The sequence below is a fragment of the Chiloscyllium plagiosum genome, chromosome 8, assembly GCF_004010195.1.
Source record: "Chiloscyllium plagiosum isolate BGI_BamShark_2017 chromosome 8, ASM401019v2, whole genome shotgun sequence".
Lineage (NCBI taxonomy): Eukaryota > Metazoa > Chordata > Chondrichthyes > Orectolobiformes > Hemiscylliidae > Chiloscyllium > Chiloscyllium plagiosum.
Window position 1 is genome coordinate 106867089 of NC_057717.1, and position 13458 is coordinate 106880546.

General features: G+C 50.5%; 1 protein-coding gene across 7 annotated transcripts in view; it reads right to left on the reverse strand.

Moving 5' to 3' along the window:
- Positions 1–278: 278 nt before the first annotated feature.
- Positions 279–13458, reverse strand: part of fbxw9 (F-box and WD repeat domain containing 9) — a 29102-nt gene continuing 15922 nt past the window's right edge. For 6 of the 7 annotated variants that reach the window (XM_043695082.1, XM_043695078.1, XM_043695076.1 and 3 more), the window contains exons 8-11: positions 13242–13355; positions 3667–3756; positions 3065–3130; positions 279–1898 (exon numbers count right to left, since the gene is read on the reverse strand). In XM_043695082.1, the coding sequence (XP_043551017.1) occupies positions 1824–1898; positions 3065–3130; positions 3667–3756; positions 13242–13355 (345 nt within the window). In that variant the 3' untranslated portion in view covers positions 279–1823. The remainder of the gene's footprint in view (positions 1899–3064; positions 3131–3666; positions 3757–13241; positions 13356–13458) is intronic. The other variant, XM_043695083.1, reaches the window with a different exon arrangement.

Here is a 13458-nt window from a genome sequence, read left to right on the forward strand (position 1 = left end):
CCGACAGTGCCCACTCCCTCAGCACTGACCCTCCGACAGTGCCCACTCCCTCAGCACTGACCCTCAGACAGTGCCCACTCCCTCAGCACTGACCCTCAGACAGTGCCCACTCCCTCAGCACTGACCCTCAGACAGTGCAGCACTCTCATCGTATTCCACACGAGACTGTTTTTCTGGATTTTGTTCAAGTTTCTGGAAAAAAACCCGAATTCTGAACTTCGGATTCATGTGGGAATTTTTGCCCTTTCTGCCACAGGAACAGAATCTGATTCACCGTGTCAGCTGTTCACATCTTTTACCTTTATTAATTAATATTCTCCCAGTTCAAGTAATTTTCTGCCATTTGTGCAACGCTGCTTTTTTTGTTGAGCTGCTGCTCTGTGGATGAGAGAGAATACTGGGTGCCTGTGTCTTTAAACAAACACTTCTCCCTCTCTCCATTTGTAACATGATACATATGGAGAGGGGACAAACCCGACCTGTGCCTCAGTGCCTCGTCGTGTTAGAGAGGTTATACCTTAATTAAATTGTATTTCTGCTCCAGAAACACAGTAGTAAATCCAGTCAATCTCACAACGGCAACAAAGGAATGCTCCAGGTCAGCAAATATTAAAAGAATAAAACTTGCATTTCTAATCACAATGTTTACAAGCTCACAAAGTACTTTTCAAACACACTCACTTTGGTAACTCTGGAAACACAGCAGCCAATTTGAACAGCAAGATTCCACAAACAGCAATGAGGTAAATCACCAGAGAATCTGTTTTCGTGATGTTGGTTCAGGGATATATGTTTCGTCAGGACGTGTGCATGTTTTCATGTCAACATTTCACAACTGTTTAAAAAGTCATTATTTAACTCCTTTGTAATGTAGTGTTTGGGATCATCTACATCCACGCAACTGGAAACCCAGCACCTCTGATTCACATCTCAACCTAATGGCGGCTCTGGCAGCACCGTACTCCCTTGGCTTGGCTCGGCTCGGCTCATGGATATGAGCACCGAAGCTGTGAGAGGGATTTGAACATGCATTATCTTGGGCTGTGACACCAGCCTGAGAAATCCGACAGATGGGGAACTGCAGCACCTGAGGTTCCTGTTGATATCACCAACTTACAGAGCACAGGCTGCCAAAAACTACAGCCCAAACCCCATCACAGGGACCTGACCTGGATCGGGGGGTGGGTCTACACGGTGTAGTTGCCATGACATTGGGAGATTACCACTTACCAGTGCTCAGCTTAACCACCAGTCAGTGCTGCAGGTTTAATACTCACGACAGGTCTCAGTGAGTGGCACTGACCCAATGGCTAGTGTTAACCCTGTGAAATGTGTTATTTTCTCAATCACACAGCAGCAAGATCTGTGGGTCAACCGTTCCACAGACACATTGTACTGTCTCTGCTTGGTTGTGGGAGTGCACTGGCTCACAAAGGGATAAACAGTCAGAGCTTTCCAGAAACTCACCCCAGGACAGAGGCTGAAGGAAAACTGTGGCCCAATTCACTGGCCATGGGCACTCAATTCTACAGTACCAGCACCTTCCACCGTCACCATGGAAGTGTGGGATGCAAGTGACGACCATAACAATATTAATGTATAAAGTGTCTCGATCAATAGGAATTTAATGCATTAGGACATTTGGCAGGAGGGAGGAGTTTGCAGTCACATGACATGAGTAGGTGTGTTTAAGAGGGGGAACCACCCCCTCCTGCCAAGAGCACCAGTCGCCTGCTTGCAGCCCTGGTAAAGGTGGGGTGGTCTGACAACCGAGTGTCCCTTAGGAACCCGAACCACACTCCAAACTCAAACCAGTCTCTTGGTCACTTTATGCTCCTCCAGATTTCCACAGACATCGATCCAGAAGCAGCTGCCAAGATGTCTCCCTCCACACTGATCTGAAAAACATCAAGGTCACCATTACCCCAATGCTTTCCAACATTCCTTCAAACACACAGCCCCCTGCCCTCCCAATGCAACAGAACGGCTCTCTCTCCCCTCACCTCAAGGCAAGATAGCCAAGGGGCACAGACCCCTCAGAGTGAGAATGCCAGGGGTAAAGACAATCTGCTTGAGGGCATTTGGTGCTTCCTGATTATACCTTCTCTGGTCAGTCTTTGTAACATGGGTGTGCCATTCAGTCCATCAAGCCAGCCTAGCCACGCATTATCGCGGGCTGTGACACCAAGGCCAATATTTTCTAGAAACCCATCGATTGCTGTCTTGAATGTACTCAAGGATTGAGCTTCCACACTTCCGGAGTGGACACTCTCAAAGGGTCACTACCATCTGAGCGGGTGAATTCCTCATCTCAGTCTTTAACGGCCTACATTGTCCTGAGATGATTCCTCCCCCCCCTCCCCGGTTCTAACGAGGCCAGTCCGTGGGGGCATCCTAACTACATCCAGCCTGTAAGGATTTTGTAAGTTTCAATGAAAGCATCTCCCATTCTTCAAAGCTCCCAACAGACCTAGTTTGCTCAAATCTCTCCCCATAAAACAATCCTCCATCCCCGGGATTATTCTGAGATTCCAGGTTTGAGGAAGGGTCACCAGACCTGAAACAGTAACTCTGTATCTCTCTCCACGGATGTTGCCAGACCTGCTGAGTTTCTCCAACATTCTTAGTGTTTGTTTTAGATCATCATCCTCTGGGGTTCTTTACTTGGTTTTGTTTTATTTGAATCTGGTGGATATCTGGTGCACTGTGGCTACAGAAGGTAGACCCCTCGTTACACAAGGAGTTTCAGAGTCAACACTTCTCCAGGGGAGGTCTCCCCAGGATTCTGTAGCATTTAATCCTAACTCAGATCCCCTTGCAACAAGCACTGTCAGAGCTGACAGACCACAGAGCCATGCCCGATCCAAGCCCCTCCTTGAATTCCAACACTTTCTGAAAGGCTGGGGGGGGGGGAAACGTTTTCTGGGCCATTGGTAAAACAGAGTCCACAAACCTACCCCAGGGTCAGGAGGGTTATGGCCCCAACAAGGAGCACTCATGGTAGGAAATGGCAACTCCAAACTCACGTCATTCCCCCAGCACACAATCCACTCAACATACTCACCCCATTCATTACATCAACGTGTGGTAAAGTGCAAATTGTGTGTGGGGGCTCTGTTGGCACATGTACCTGGAAAAGGAGAGAGACAGATATCAGCTCCTGATTAACACAGACAATAAACGTACATGGTGAATCAACCACCAACATTCCACACACTGGAGCTGTGTACCAGCTCTAACATGGCAAAGGTACAGAGAGTGGTCAGCTGGAAGTAGGTGTTCAAATGGTAAAGTAACTCAGAATAAGAGGAAACTGTAGTCAGGGGAGCATGAGACCATTTAGGAGTGAACAGATGAAGCACATGATCACAGGAAGGGGACCCCAGAAATTGCATTTCACTTCTGCAATCCCTCTGGATGGTGGGAGGTCCAATGGTTGATAAACACGATATGGGAGAACAGCTAGATGCAGTTAAACTGCAGGTCAGTCTCGATTGATGTGAATCAGATGACCAGTGACCACAGCCTGGACTGTATACCCATCTCGAAGCCAGTGTACTCCAACAAGTACATAGAATACAACGTGGGGATATTGAGGAAACCAACGATCACTACATACCACGTCAGTGCCAAGGATCAGATACTCAATAACCCCCTCAAGCTTACCTTGATGCTTTTATCAGTTGATGAAGTGTACAAGGTTCCAAGGGAATGCTTGATTCCTGTGAGCTGTGAGCGGTGACCAACATTAAAACACTGTGAGTGAGAAGCCAAAGAAATGGTAATTGACAGAGAAAGATGGAAAGACTGCATTTTTTATATCTCTGTACTTTTGCTTATGGTCTGAAATGGGGAAAGAATTGTTGAAGGATTGCTGCACCTTTTAAAAGCAAAGTCCTTGATCCTCACTATTAGCACTATTTACACAGCTGCTTGTTCAAGTAGCATTTCCAAATGACCCTTGACAAGGCGCCACACAGGAGGCTGCTAAATACCAGTCTGTGGTGTTGGGGCCAGTACTGGCGTGGTGAGAGGATTGGCTGACTGGCAGAGGTAGAGCAGGGAGACAGGGGTCTTTCTCAGGTTGGTATTCAGTGACTCATGGATTTCTGCAGGGCTCAGTGTTGGGATCACAGCTATTCACATCATACTTTAACAATCTGGATGAAGGAACTGAGGGCACTGTTGCTACTTTTGCAGGTGACACAAAGGTAGGTGGAGGGACAAGTTATGTTGAGGTAGCAGGGAGGCTACAGAAGGACTTGGAGAGGCTGGGAGAGTGGGCAAAGAAGGGGCAGGTGGAATCCCATGTGGGAAAGTGAGAGGTTATGCATTTTCGGGATGAGAAAAATACTATCCATGATTGAACAGCAGAGCAGATTGGTTGGGCTGAATGGTCTAATGCCGTTCCAGTACCTGTGGCCTATCATAGTGAAAGCAGAGTTTGCAGATAATAGACAATAGGTGCAGGAGTAGGCCATTCTGCCCTTCGAGCCTGCACCACCATTCAATATGATCATGGCTGATCATCCTTAATCAGTATCCTGTTCCTGCCTTATCTCCATAACCCTTGATTCCACTATCTTTGAGAGCTCTATCCAACTCTTTGTTAAATGAGTCCAGAGACTGGGCCTCCACTGCCCTCTGGGGCAGAGCATTCCACACAGCCACCACTCTCTGGGTGAAGAAGTTTCTCCTCATCTCTGTCCTAAATGGTCTACCCCGTATTTTTAAGCTGTGTCCTCTGGTTCGGCATTCACCCATCAGCAGAAACATGTTTCCTGCCTCCAGAGTGTCCAAACCTTCTCTATCCTCTGCACAGGTGCTGTATGAAGCTGGCCTGTCTCTATCCTCTGCACAGGTGCTGTATGAAGCTGGCCTGTCTCTATCCTCTGCACAGGTGCTGTATGAAGCTGGCCTGTCTCTATCCTCTGCACAGGTGCTGTATGAAGCTGGCCTGTCTCTATCCTCTGCACAGGTGCTGTATGAAGCTGGCCTGTCTCTATCCTCTGCACAGGTGCTGTATGAAGCTGGCCTGTCTCTATCCTCTGCACAGGTGCTGTATGAAGCTGGCCTGTCTCTATCCTCTGCACAGGTGCTGTATGAAGCTGGCCTGTCTCTATCCTCTGCACAGGTGCTGTATGAAGCTGGCCTGTCTCTATCCTCTGCACAGGTGCTGTATGAAGCTGGCCTGTCTCTATCCTCTGCACAGGTGCTGTATGAAGCTGGCCTGTCTCTATCCTCTGCACAGGTGCTGTATGAAGCTGGCCTGTCTCTATCCTCTGCACAGGTGCTGTATGAAGCTGGCCTGTCTCTATCCTCTGCACAGGTGCTGTATGAAGCTGGCCTGTCTCTATCCTCTGCACAGGTGCTGTATGAAGCTGGCCTGTCTCTATCCTCTGCACAGGTGCTGTATGAAGCTGGCCTGTCTCTATCCTCTGCACAGGTGCTGTATGAAGCTGGCCTGTCTCTATCCTCTGCACAGGTGCTGTATGAAGCTGGCCTGTCTCTATCCTCTGCACAGGTGCTGTATGAAGCTGGCCTGTCTCTATCCTCTGCACAGGTGCTGTATGAAGCTGGCCTGTCTCTATCCTCTGCACAGGTGCTGTATGAAGCTGGCCTGTCTCTATCCTCTGCACAGGTGCTGTATGAAGCTGGCCTGTCTCTATCCTCTGCACAGGTGCTGTATGAAGCTGGCCTGTCTCTATCCTCTGCACAGGTGCTGTATGAAGCTGGCCTGTCTCTATCCTCTGCACAGGTGCTGTATGAAGCTGGCCTGTCTCTATCCTCTGCACAGGTGCTGTATGAAGCTGGCCTGTCTCTATCCTCTGCACAGGTGCTGTATGAAGCTGGCCTGTCTCTATCCTCTGCACAGGTGCTGTATGAAGCTGGCCTGTCTCTATCCTCTGCACAGGTGCTGTATGAAGCTGGCCTGTCTCTATCCTCTGCACAGGTGCTGTATGAAGCTGGCCTGTCTCTATCCTCTGCACAGGTGCTGTATGAAGCTGGCCTGTCTCTATCCTCTGCACAGGTGCTGTATGAAGCTGGCCTGTCTCTATCCTCTGCACAGGTGCTGTATGAAGCTGGCCTGTCTCTATCCTCTGCACAGGTGCTGTATGAAGCTGGCCTGTCTCTATCCTCTGCACAGGTGCTGTATGAAGCTGGCCTGTCTCTATCCTCTGCACAGGTGCTGTATGAAGCTGGCCTGTCTCTATCCTCTGCACAGGTGCTGTATGAAGCTGGCCTGTCTCTATCCTCTGCACAGGTGCTGTATGAAGCTGGCCTGTCTCTATCCTCTGCACAGGTGCTGTATGAAGCTGGCCTGTCTCTATCCTCTGCACAGGTGCTGTATGAAGCTGGCCTGTCTCTATCCTCTGCACAGGTGCTGTATGAAGCTGGCCTGTCTCTATCCTCTGCACAGGTGCTGTATGAAGCTGGCCTGTCTCTATCCTCTGCACAGGTGCTGTATGAAGCTGGCCTGTCTCTATCCTCTGCACAGGTGCTGTATGAAGCTGGCCTGTCTCTATCCTCTGCACAGGTGCTGTATGAAGCTGGCCTGTCTCTATCCTCTGCACAGGTGCTGTATGAAGCTGGCCTGTCTCTATCCTCTGCACAGGTGCTGTATGAAGCTGGCCTGTCTCTATCCTCTGCACAGGTGCTGTATGAAGCTGGCCTGTCTCTATCCTCTGCACAGGTGCTGTATGAAGCTGGCCTGTCTCTATCCTCTGCACAGGTGCTGTATGAAGCTGGCCTGTCTCTATCCTCTGCACAGGTGCTGTATGAAGCTGGCCTGTCTCTATCCTCTGCACAGGTGCTGTATGAAGCTGGCCTGTCTCTATCCTCTGCACAGGTGCTGTATGAAGCTGGCCTGTCTCTATCCTCTGCACAGGTGCTGTATGAAGCTGGCCTGTCTCTATCCTCTGCACAGGTGCTGTATGAAGCTGGCCTGTCTCTATCCTCTGCACAGGTGCTGTATGAAGCTGGCCTGTCTCTATCCTCTGCACAGGTGCTGTATGAAGCTGGCCTGTCTCTATCCTCTGCACAGGTGCTGTATGAAGCTGGCCTGTCTCTATCCTCTGCACAGGTGCTGTATGAAGCTGGCCTGTCTCTATCCTCTGCACAGGTGCTGTATGAAGCTGGCCTGTCTCTATCCTCTGCACAGGTGCTGTATGAAGCTGGCCTGTCTCTATCCTCTGCACAGGTGCTGTATGAAGCTGGCCTGTCTCTATCCTCTGCACAGGTGCTGTATGAAGCTGGCCTGTCTCTATCCTCTGCACAGGTGCTGTATGAAGCTGGCCTGTCTCTATCCTCTGCACAGGTGCTGTATGAAGCTGGCCTGTCTCTATCCTCTGCACAGGTGCTGTATGAAGCTGGCCTGTCTCTATCCTCTGCACAGGTGCTGTATGAAGCTGGCCTGTCTCTATCCTCTGCACAGGTGCTGTATGAAGCTGGCCTGTCTCTATCCTCTGCACAGGTGCTGTATGAAGCTGGCCTGTCTCTATCCTCTGCACAGGTGCTGTATGAAGCTGGCCTGTCTCTATCCTCTGCACAGGTGCTGTATGAAGCTGGCCTGTCTCTATCCTCTGCACAGGTGCTGTATGAAGCTGGCCTGTCTCTATCCTCTGCACAGGTGCTGTATGAAGCTGGCCTGTCTCTATCCTCTGCACAGGTGCTGTATGAAGCTGGCCTGTCTCTATCCTCTGCACAGGTGCTGTATGAAGCTGGCCTGTCTCTATCCTCTGCACAGGTGCTGTATGAAGCTGGCCTGTCTCTATCCTCTGCACAGGTGCTGTATGAAGCTGGCCTGTCTCTATCCTCTGCACAGGTGCTGTATGAAGCTGGCCTGTCTCTATCCTCTGCACAGGTGCTGTATGAAGCTGGCCTGTCTCTATCCTCTGCACAGGTGCTGTATGAAGCTGGCCTGTCTCTATCCTCTGCACAGGTGCTGTATGAAGCTGGCCTGTCTCTATCCTCTGCACAGGTGCTGTATGAAGCTGGCCTGTCTCTATCCTCTGCACAGGTGCTGTATGAAGCTGGCCTGTCTCTATCCTCTGCACAGGTGCTGTATGAAGCTGGCCTGTCTCTATCCTCTGCACAGGTGCTGTATGAAGCTGGCCTGTCTCTATCCTCTGCACAGGTGCTGTATGAAGCTGGCCTGTCTCTATCCTCTGCACAGGTGCTGTATGAAGCTGGCCTGTCTCTATCCTCTGCACAGGTGCTGTATGAAGCTGGCCTGTCTCTATCCTCTGCACAGGTGCTGTATGAAGCTGGCCTGTCTCTATCCTCTGCACAGGTGCTGTATGAAGCTGGCCTGTCTCTATCCTCTGCACAGGTGCTGTATGAAGCTGGCCTGTCTCTATCCTCTGCACAGGTGCTGTATGAAGCTGGCCTGTCTCTATCCTCTGCACAGGTGCTGTATGAAGCTGGCCTGTCTCTATCCTCTGCACAGGTGCTGTATGAAGCTGGCCTGTCTCTATCCTCTGCACAGGTGCTGTATGAAGCTGGCCTGTCTCTATCCTCTGCACAGGTGCTGTATGAAGCTGGCCTGTCTCTATCCTCTGCACAGGTGCTGTATGAAGCTGGCCTGTCTCTATCCTCTGCACAGGTGCTGTATGAAGCTGGCCTGTCTCTATCCTCTGCACAGGTGCTGTATGAAGCTGGCCTGTCTCTATCCTCTGCACAGGTGCTGTATGAAGCTGGCCTGTCTCTATCCTCTGCACAGGTGCTGTATGAAGCTGGCCTGTCTCTATCCTCTGCACAGGTGCTGTATGAAGCTGGCCTGTCTCTATCCTCTGCACAGGTGCTGTATGAAGCTGGCCTGTCTCTATCCTCTGCACAGGTGCTGTATGAAGCTGGCCTGTCTCTATCCTCTGCACAGGTGCTGTATGAAGCTGGCCTGTCTCTATCCTCTGCACAGGTGCTGTATGAAGCTGGCCTGTCTCTATCCTCTGCACAGGTGCTGTATGAAGCTGGCCTGTCTCTATCCTCTGCACAGGTGCTGTATGAAGCTGGCCTGTCTCTATCCTCTGCACAGGTGCTGTATGAAGCTGGCCTGTCTCTATCCTCTGCACAGGTGCTGTATGAAGCTGGCCTGTCTCTATCCTCTGCACAGGTGCTGTATGAAGCTGGCCTGTCTCTATCCTCTGCACAGGTGCTGTATGAAGCTGGCCTGTCTCTATCCTCTGCACAGGTGCTGTATGAAGCTGGCCTGTCTCTATCCTCTGCACAGGTGCTGTATGAAGCTGGCCTGTCTCTATCCTCTGCACAGGTGCTGTATGAAGCTGGCCTGTCTCTATCCTCTGCACAGGTGCTGTATGAAGCTGGCCTGTCTCTATCCTCTGCACAGGTGCTGTATGAAGCTGGCCTGTCTCTATCCTCTGCACAGGTGCTGTATGAAGCTGGCCTGTCTCTATCCTCTGCACAGGTGCTGTATGAAGCTGGCCTGTCTCTATCCTCTGCACAGGTGCTGTATGAAGCTGGCCTGTCTCTATCCTCTGCACAGGTGCTGTATGAAGCTGGCCTGTCTCTATCCTCTGCACAGGTGCTGTATGAAGCTGGCCTGTCTCTATCCTCTGCACAGGTGCTGTATGAAGCTGGCCTGTCTCTATCCTCTGCACAGGTGCTGTATGAAGCTGGCCTGTCTCTATCCTCTGCACAGGTGCTGTATGAAGCTGGCCTGTCTCTATCCTCTGCACAGGTGCTGTATGAAGCTGGCCTGTCTCTATCCTCTGCACAGGTGCTGTATGAAGCTGGCCTGTCTCTATCCTCTGCACAGGTGCTGTATGAAGCTGGCCTGTCTCTATCCTCTGCACAGGTGCTGTATGAAGCTGGCCTGTCTCTATCCTCTGCACAGGTGCTGTATGAAGCTGGCCTGTCTCTATCCTCTGCACAGGTGCTGTATGAAGCTGGCCTGTCTCTATCCTCTGCACAGGTGCTGTATGAAGCTGGCCTGTCTCTATCCTCTGCACAGGTGCTGTATGAAGCTGGCCTGTCTCTATCCTCTGCACAGGTGCTGTATGAAGCTGGCCTGTCTCTATCCTCTGCACAGGTGCTGTATGAAGCTGGCCTGTCTCTATCCTCTGCACAGGTGCTGTATGAAGCTGGCCTGTCTCTATCCTCTGCACAGGTGCTGTATGAAGCTGGCCTGTCTCTATCCTCTGCACAGGTGCTGTATGAAGCTGGCCTGTCTCTATCCTCTGCACAGGTGCTGTATGAAGCTGGCCTGTCTCTATCCTCTGCACAGGTGCTGTATGAAGCTGGCCTGTCTCTATCCTCTGCACAGGTGCTGTATGAAGCTGGCCTGTCTCTATCCTCTGCACAGGTGCTGTATGAAGCTGGCCTGTCTCTATCCTCTGCACAGGTGCTGTATGAAGCTGGCCTGTCTCTATCCTCTGCACAGGTGCTGTATGAAGCTGGCCTGTCTCTATCCTCTGCACAGGTGCTGTATGAAGCTGGCCTGTCTCTATCCTCTGCACAGGTGCTGTATGAAGCTGGCCTGTCTCTATCCTCTGCACAGGTGCTGTATGAAGCTGGCCTGTCTCTATCCTCTGCACAGGTGCTGTATGAAGCTGGCCTGTCTCTATCCTCTGCACAGGTGCTGTATGAAGCTGGCCTGTCTCTATCCTCTGCACAGGTGCTGTATGAAGCTGGCCTGTCTCTATCCTCTGCACAGGTGCTGTATGAAGCTGGCCTGTCTCTATCCTCTGCACAGGTGCTGTATGAAGCTGGCCTGTCTCTATCCTCTGCACAGGTGCTGTATGAAGCTGGCCTGTCTCTATCCTCTGCACAGGTGCTGTATGAAGCTGGCCTGTCTCTATCCTCTGCACAGGTGCTGTATGAAGCTGGCCTGTCTCTATCCTCTGCACAGGTGCTGTATGAAGCTGGCCTGTCTCTATCCTCTGCACAGGTGCTGTATGAAGCTGGCCTGTCTCTATCCTCTGCACAGGTGCTGTATGAAGCTGGCCTGTCTCTATCCTCTGCACAGGTGCTGTATGAAGCTGGCCTGTCTCTATCCTCTGCACAGGTGCTGTATGAAGCTGGCCTGTCTCTATCCTCTGCACAGGTGCTGTATGAAGCTGGCCTGTCTCTATCCTCTGCACAGGTGCTGTATGAAGCTGGCCTGTCTCTATCCTCTGCACAGGTGCTGTATGAAGCTGGCCTGTCTCTATCCTCTGCACAGGTGCTGTATGAAGCTGGCCTGTCTCTATCCTCTGCACAGGTGCTGTATGAAGCTGGCCTGTCTCTATCCTCTGCACAGGTGCTGTATGAAGCTGGCCTGTCTCTATCCTCTGCACAGGTGCTGTATGAAGCTGGCCTGTCTCTATCCTCTGCACAGGTGCTGTATGAAGCTGGCCTGTCTCTATCCTCTGCACAGGTGCTGTATGAAGCTGGCCTGTCTCTATCCTCTGCACAGGTGCTGTATGAAGCTGGCCTGTCTCTATCCTCTGCACAGGTGCTGTATGAAGCTGGCCTGTCTCTATCCTCTGCACAGGTGCTGTATGAAGCTGGCCTGTCTCTATCCTCTGCACAGGTGCTGTATGAAGCTGGCCTGTCTCTATCCTCTGCACAGGTGCTGTATGAAGCTGGCCTGTCTCTATCCTCTGCACAGGTGCTGTATGAAGCTGGCCTGTCTCTATCCTCTGCACAGGTGCTGTATGAAGCTGGCCTGTCTCTATCCTCTGCACAGGTGCTGTATGAAGCTGGCTTGTCTCTGTCCTCTGCACAGGTGCTGGATGAAGCTGGCTTGTCTCTATCCTCTGCACAGGTGCTGTATGAAGCTGGCTTGTCTCTGTCCTCTGCACAGGTGCTGGATGAAGCTGGCTTGTCTCTATCCTCTGCACAGGTGCTGTATGAAGCTGGCTTGTCTCTGTCCTCTGCACAGGTGCTGGATGAAGCTGGCTTGTCTCTATCCTCTGCACAGGTGCTGTATGAAGCTGGCCTGTCTCTATCCTCTGCACAGGTGCTGTATGAAGCTAGCCTGTCTCTATCCTCTGCACAGGTGCTGGATGAAGCTAGCCTGTCTCTATCCTCTGCACAGGTGCTGGATGAGTCAGGGACCTTTCGCAGAGTCCAAGTCTCCTCCTCTACCTCCTGCACGTATTGAATGTATCCAGTGAAGATCGATCAAGTAGCAGTGCTCGGGTCAACAAAACAATAATCGCAGCAAGTTGTGAACACCGACTCACTGAACTGCCCTCCCAGTTTCTCCATCCACCAGAACACCAAACTTTATTGTGAATGTTTGCATCTGTATAGAGGGAGAGCTTTATAAGGGGATTAAAATTTTCACCAGTAGACAACTCAGCTATTTATCTGAAGTTAGAATCTAGTCATTCTTGTTTAGTATAAAAGTCTGGTATCTGTCTTTCTGACATCTGGGTCTGAAAGTCAGGTCAGATGGAGAATTGTGCATACTTTTGAAAATCTTTACCTTTCGTGAGAGGAGTACTGAGGCTTGATTTTCAGTGACCCGAGAGAGCAGGTTTATTGTCAACACTGTAAGGGGATTTGTCCTTTCGGGCAATAAACTGGAAGGAAAGTCAGAGACTGTGACATCCCTAAAATACCAGGAGTGTTTTGCAACTTGAAAAAGTCAGGTGCCGTACATTTTTATCTGTACAAGATTGTGTTGCTTTTGGAATGTTACAACATAATAGAAACACGGTGACTCCAGGAGTCTTTGAAAGAAACAATGAATGCCTTTGGATTGGTTCAGCTGCAGTCTGCCCCGCAGCAGTGAGAAACAGCAAAGGGATTGTGCTAACAGCTTGTCATCATTACTAAAACCAAAAGAAATCGCAAGAGATATCTTGTTAACTTGAGATCTGGACTTTTGATTGACAGAAGTTGTTTTCATTGACTATATTTTTCCAGCCATAATAGTTGTGTCTGATGTCTTTTGAGTGAATGCATATATGCTTGACATGTTAAAGGGGTGAGGGTTAAGTTGCATAGTCATGAAGTAATTTGTTACTTTCCTGACAATGATGGAACCTGGGGTGAATTAGTTTTGCCCTTGAATAGCACTCAGCTAGGCCGATCACCTTGGCAGTTTAATGGAGTATTTACACATCTGCGTCAGCTCTAGAATAGTGAGACTTGATTATTGGGCATTCTGAGAAAATGGAACAGCTGCTTGCATGGTTCCTGTTAAATACCCCACATTTCTGAGCTAAACAGCATCAGGGCCCATCAATTCCATTCCCTCTCTCCCCCCTCCGGCCTGGTGTACGTGGTCTTACCTTGACGTGTTGGAAGCTGCCACCCTTTTCGTCAAAGACATGGACCAGTCCCCACTTGTCCCCAGCCCACAGCTCACCGTGAGCGTAAGACATGGTCGATAGATAGGAATCCAACTGAGACAGAGAGAGAGAGAGTGAGAGAGAGAGAGTGAGAGAGAGAGAGTGAGTGAGAGAGAGAGTGAGTGAGAGAGAGAGAGAGTGAGAGAGAGAGAGTGAG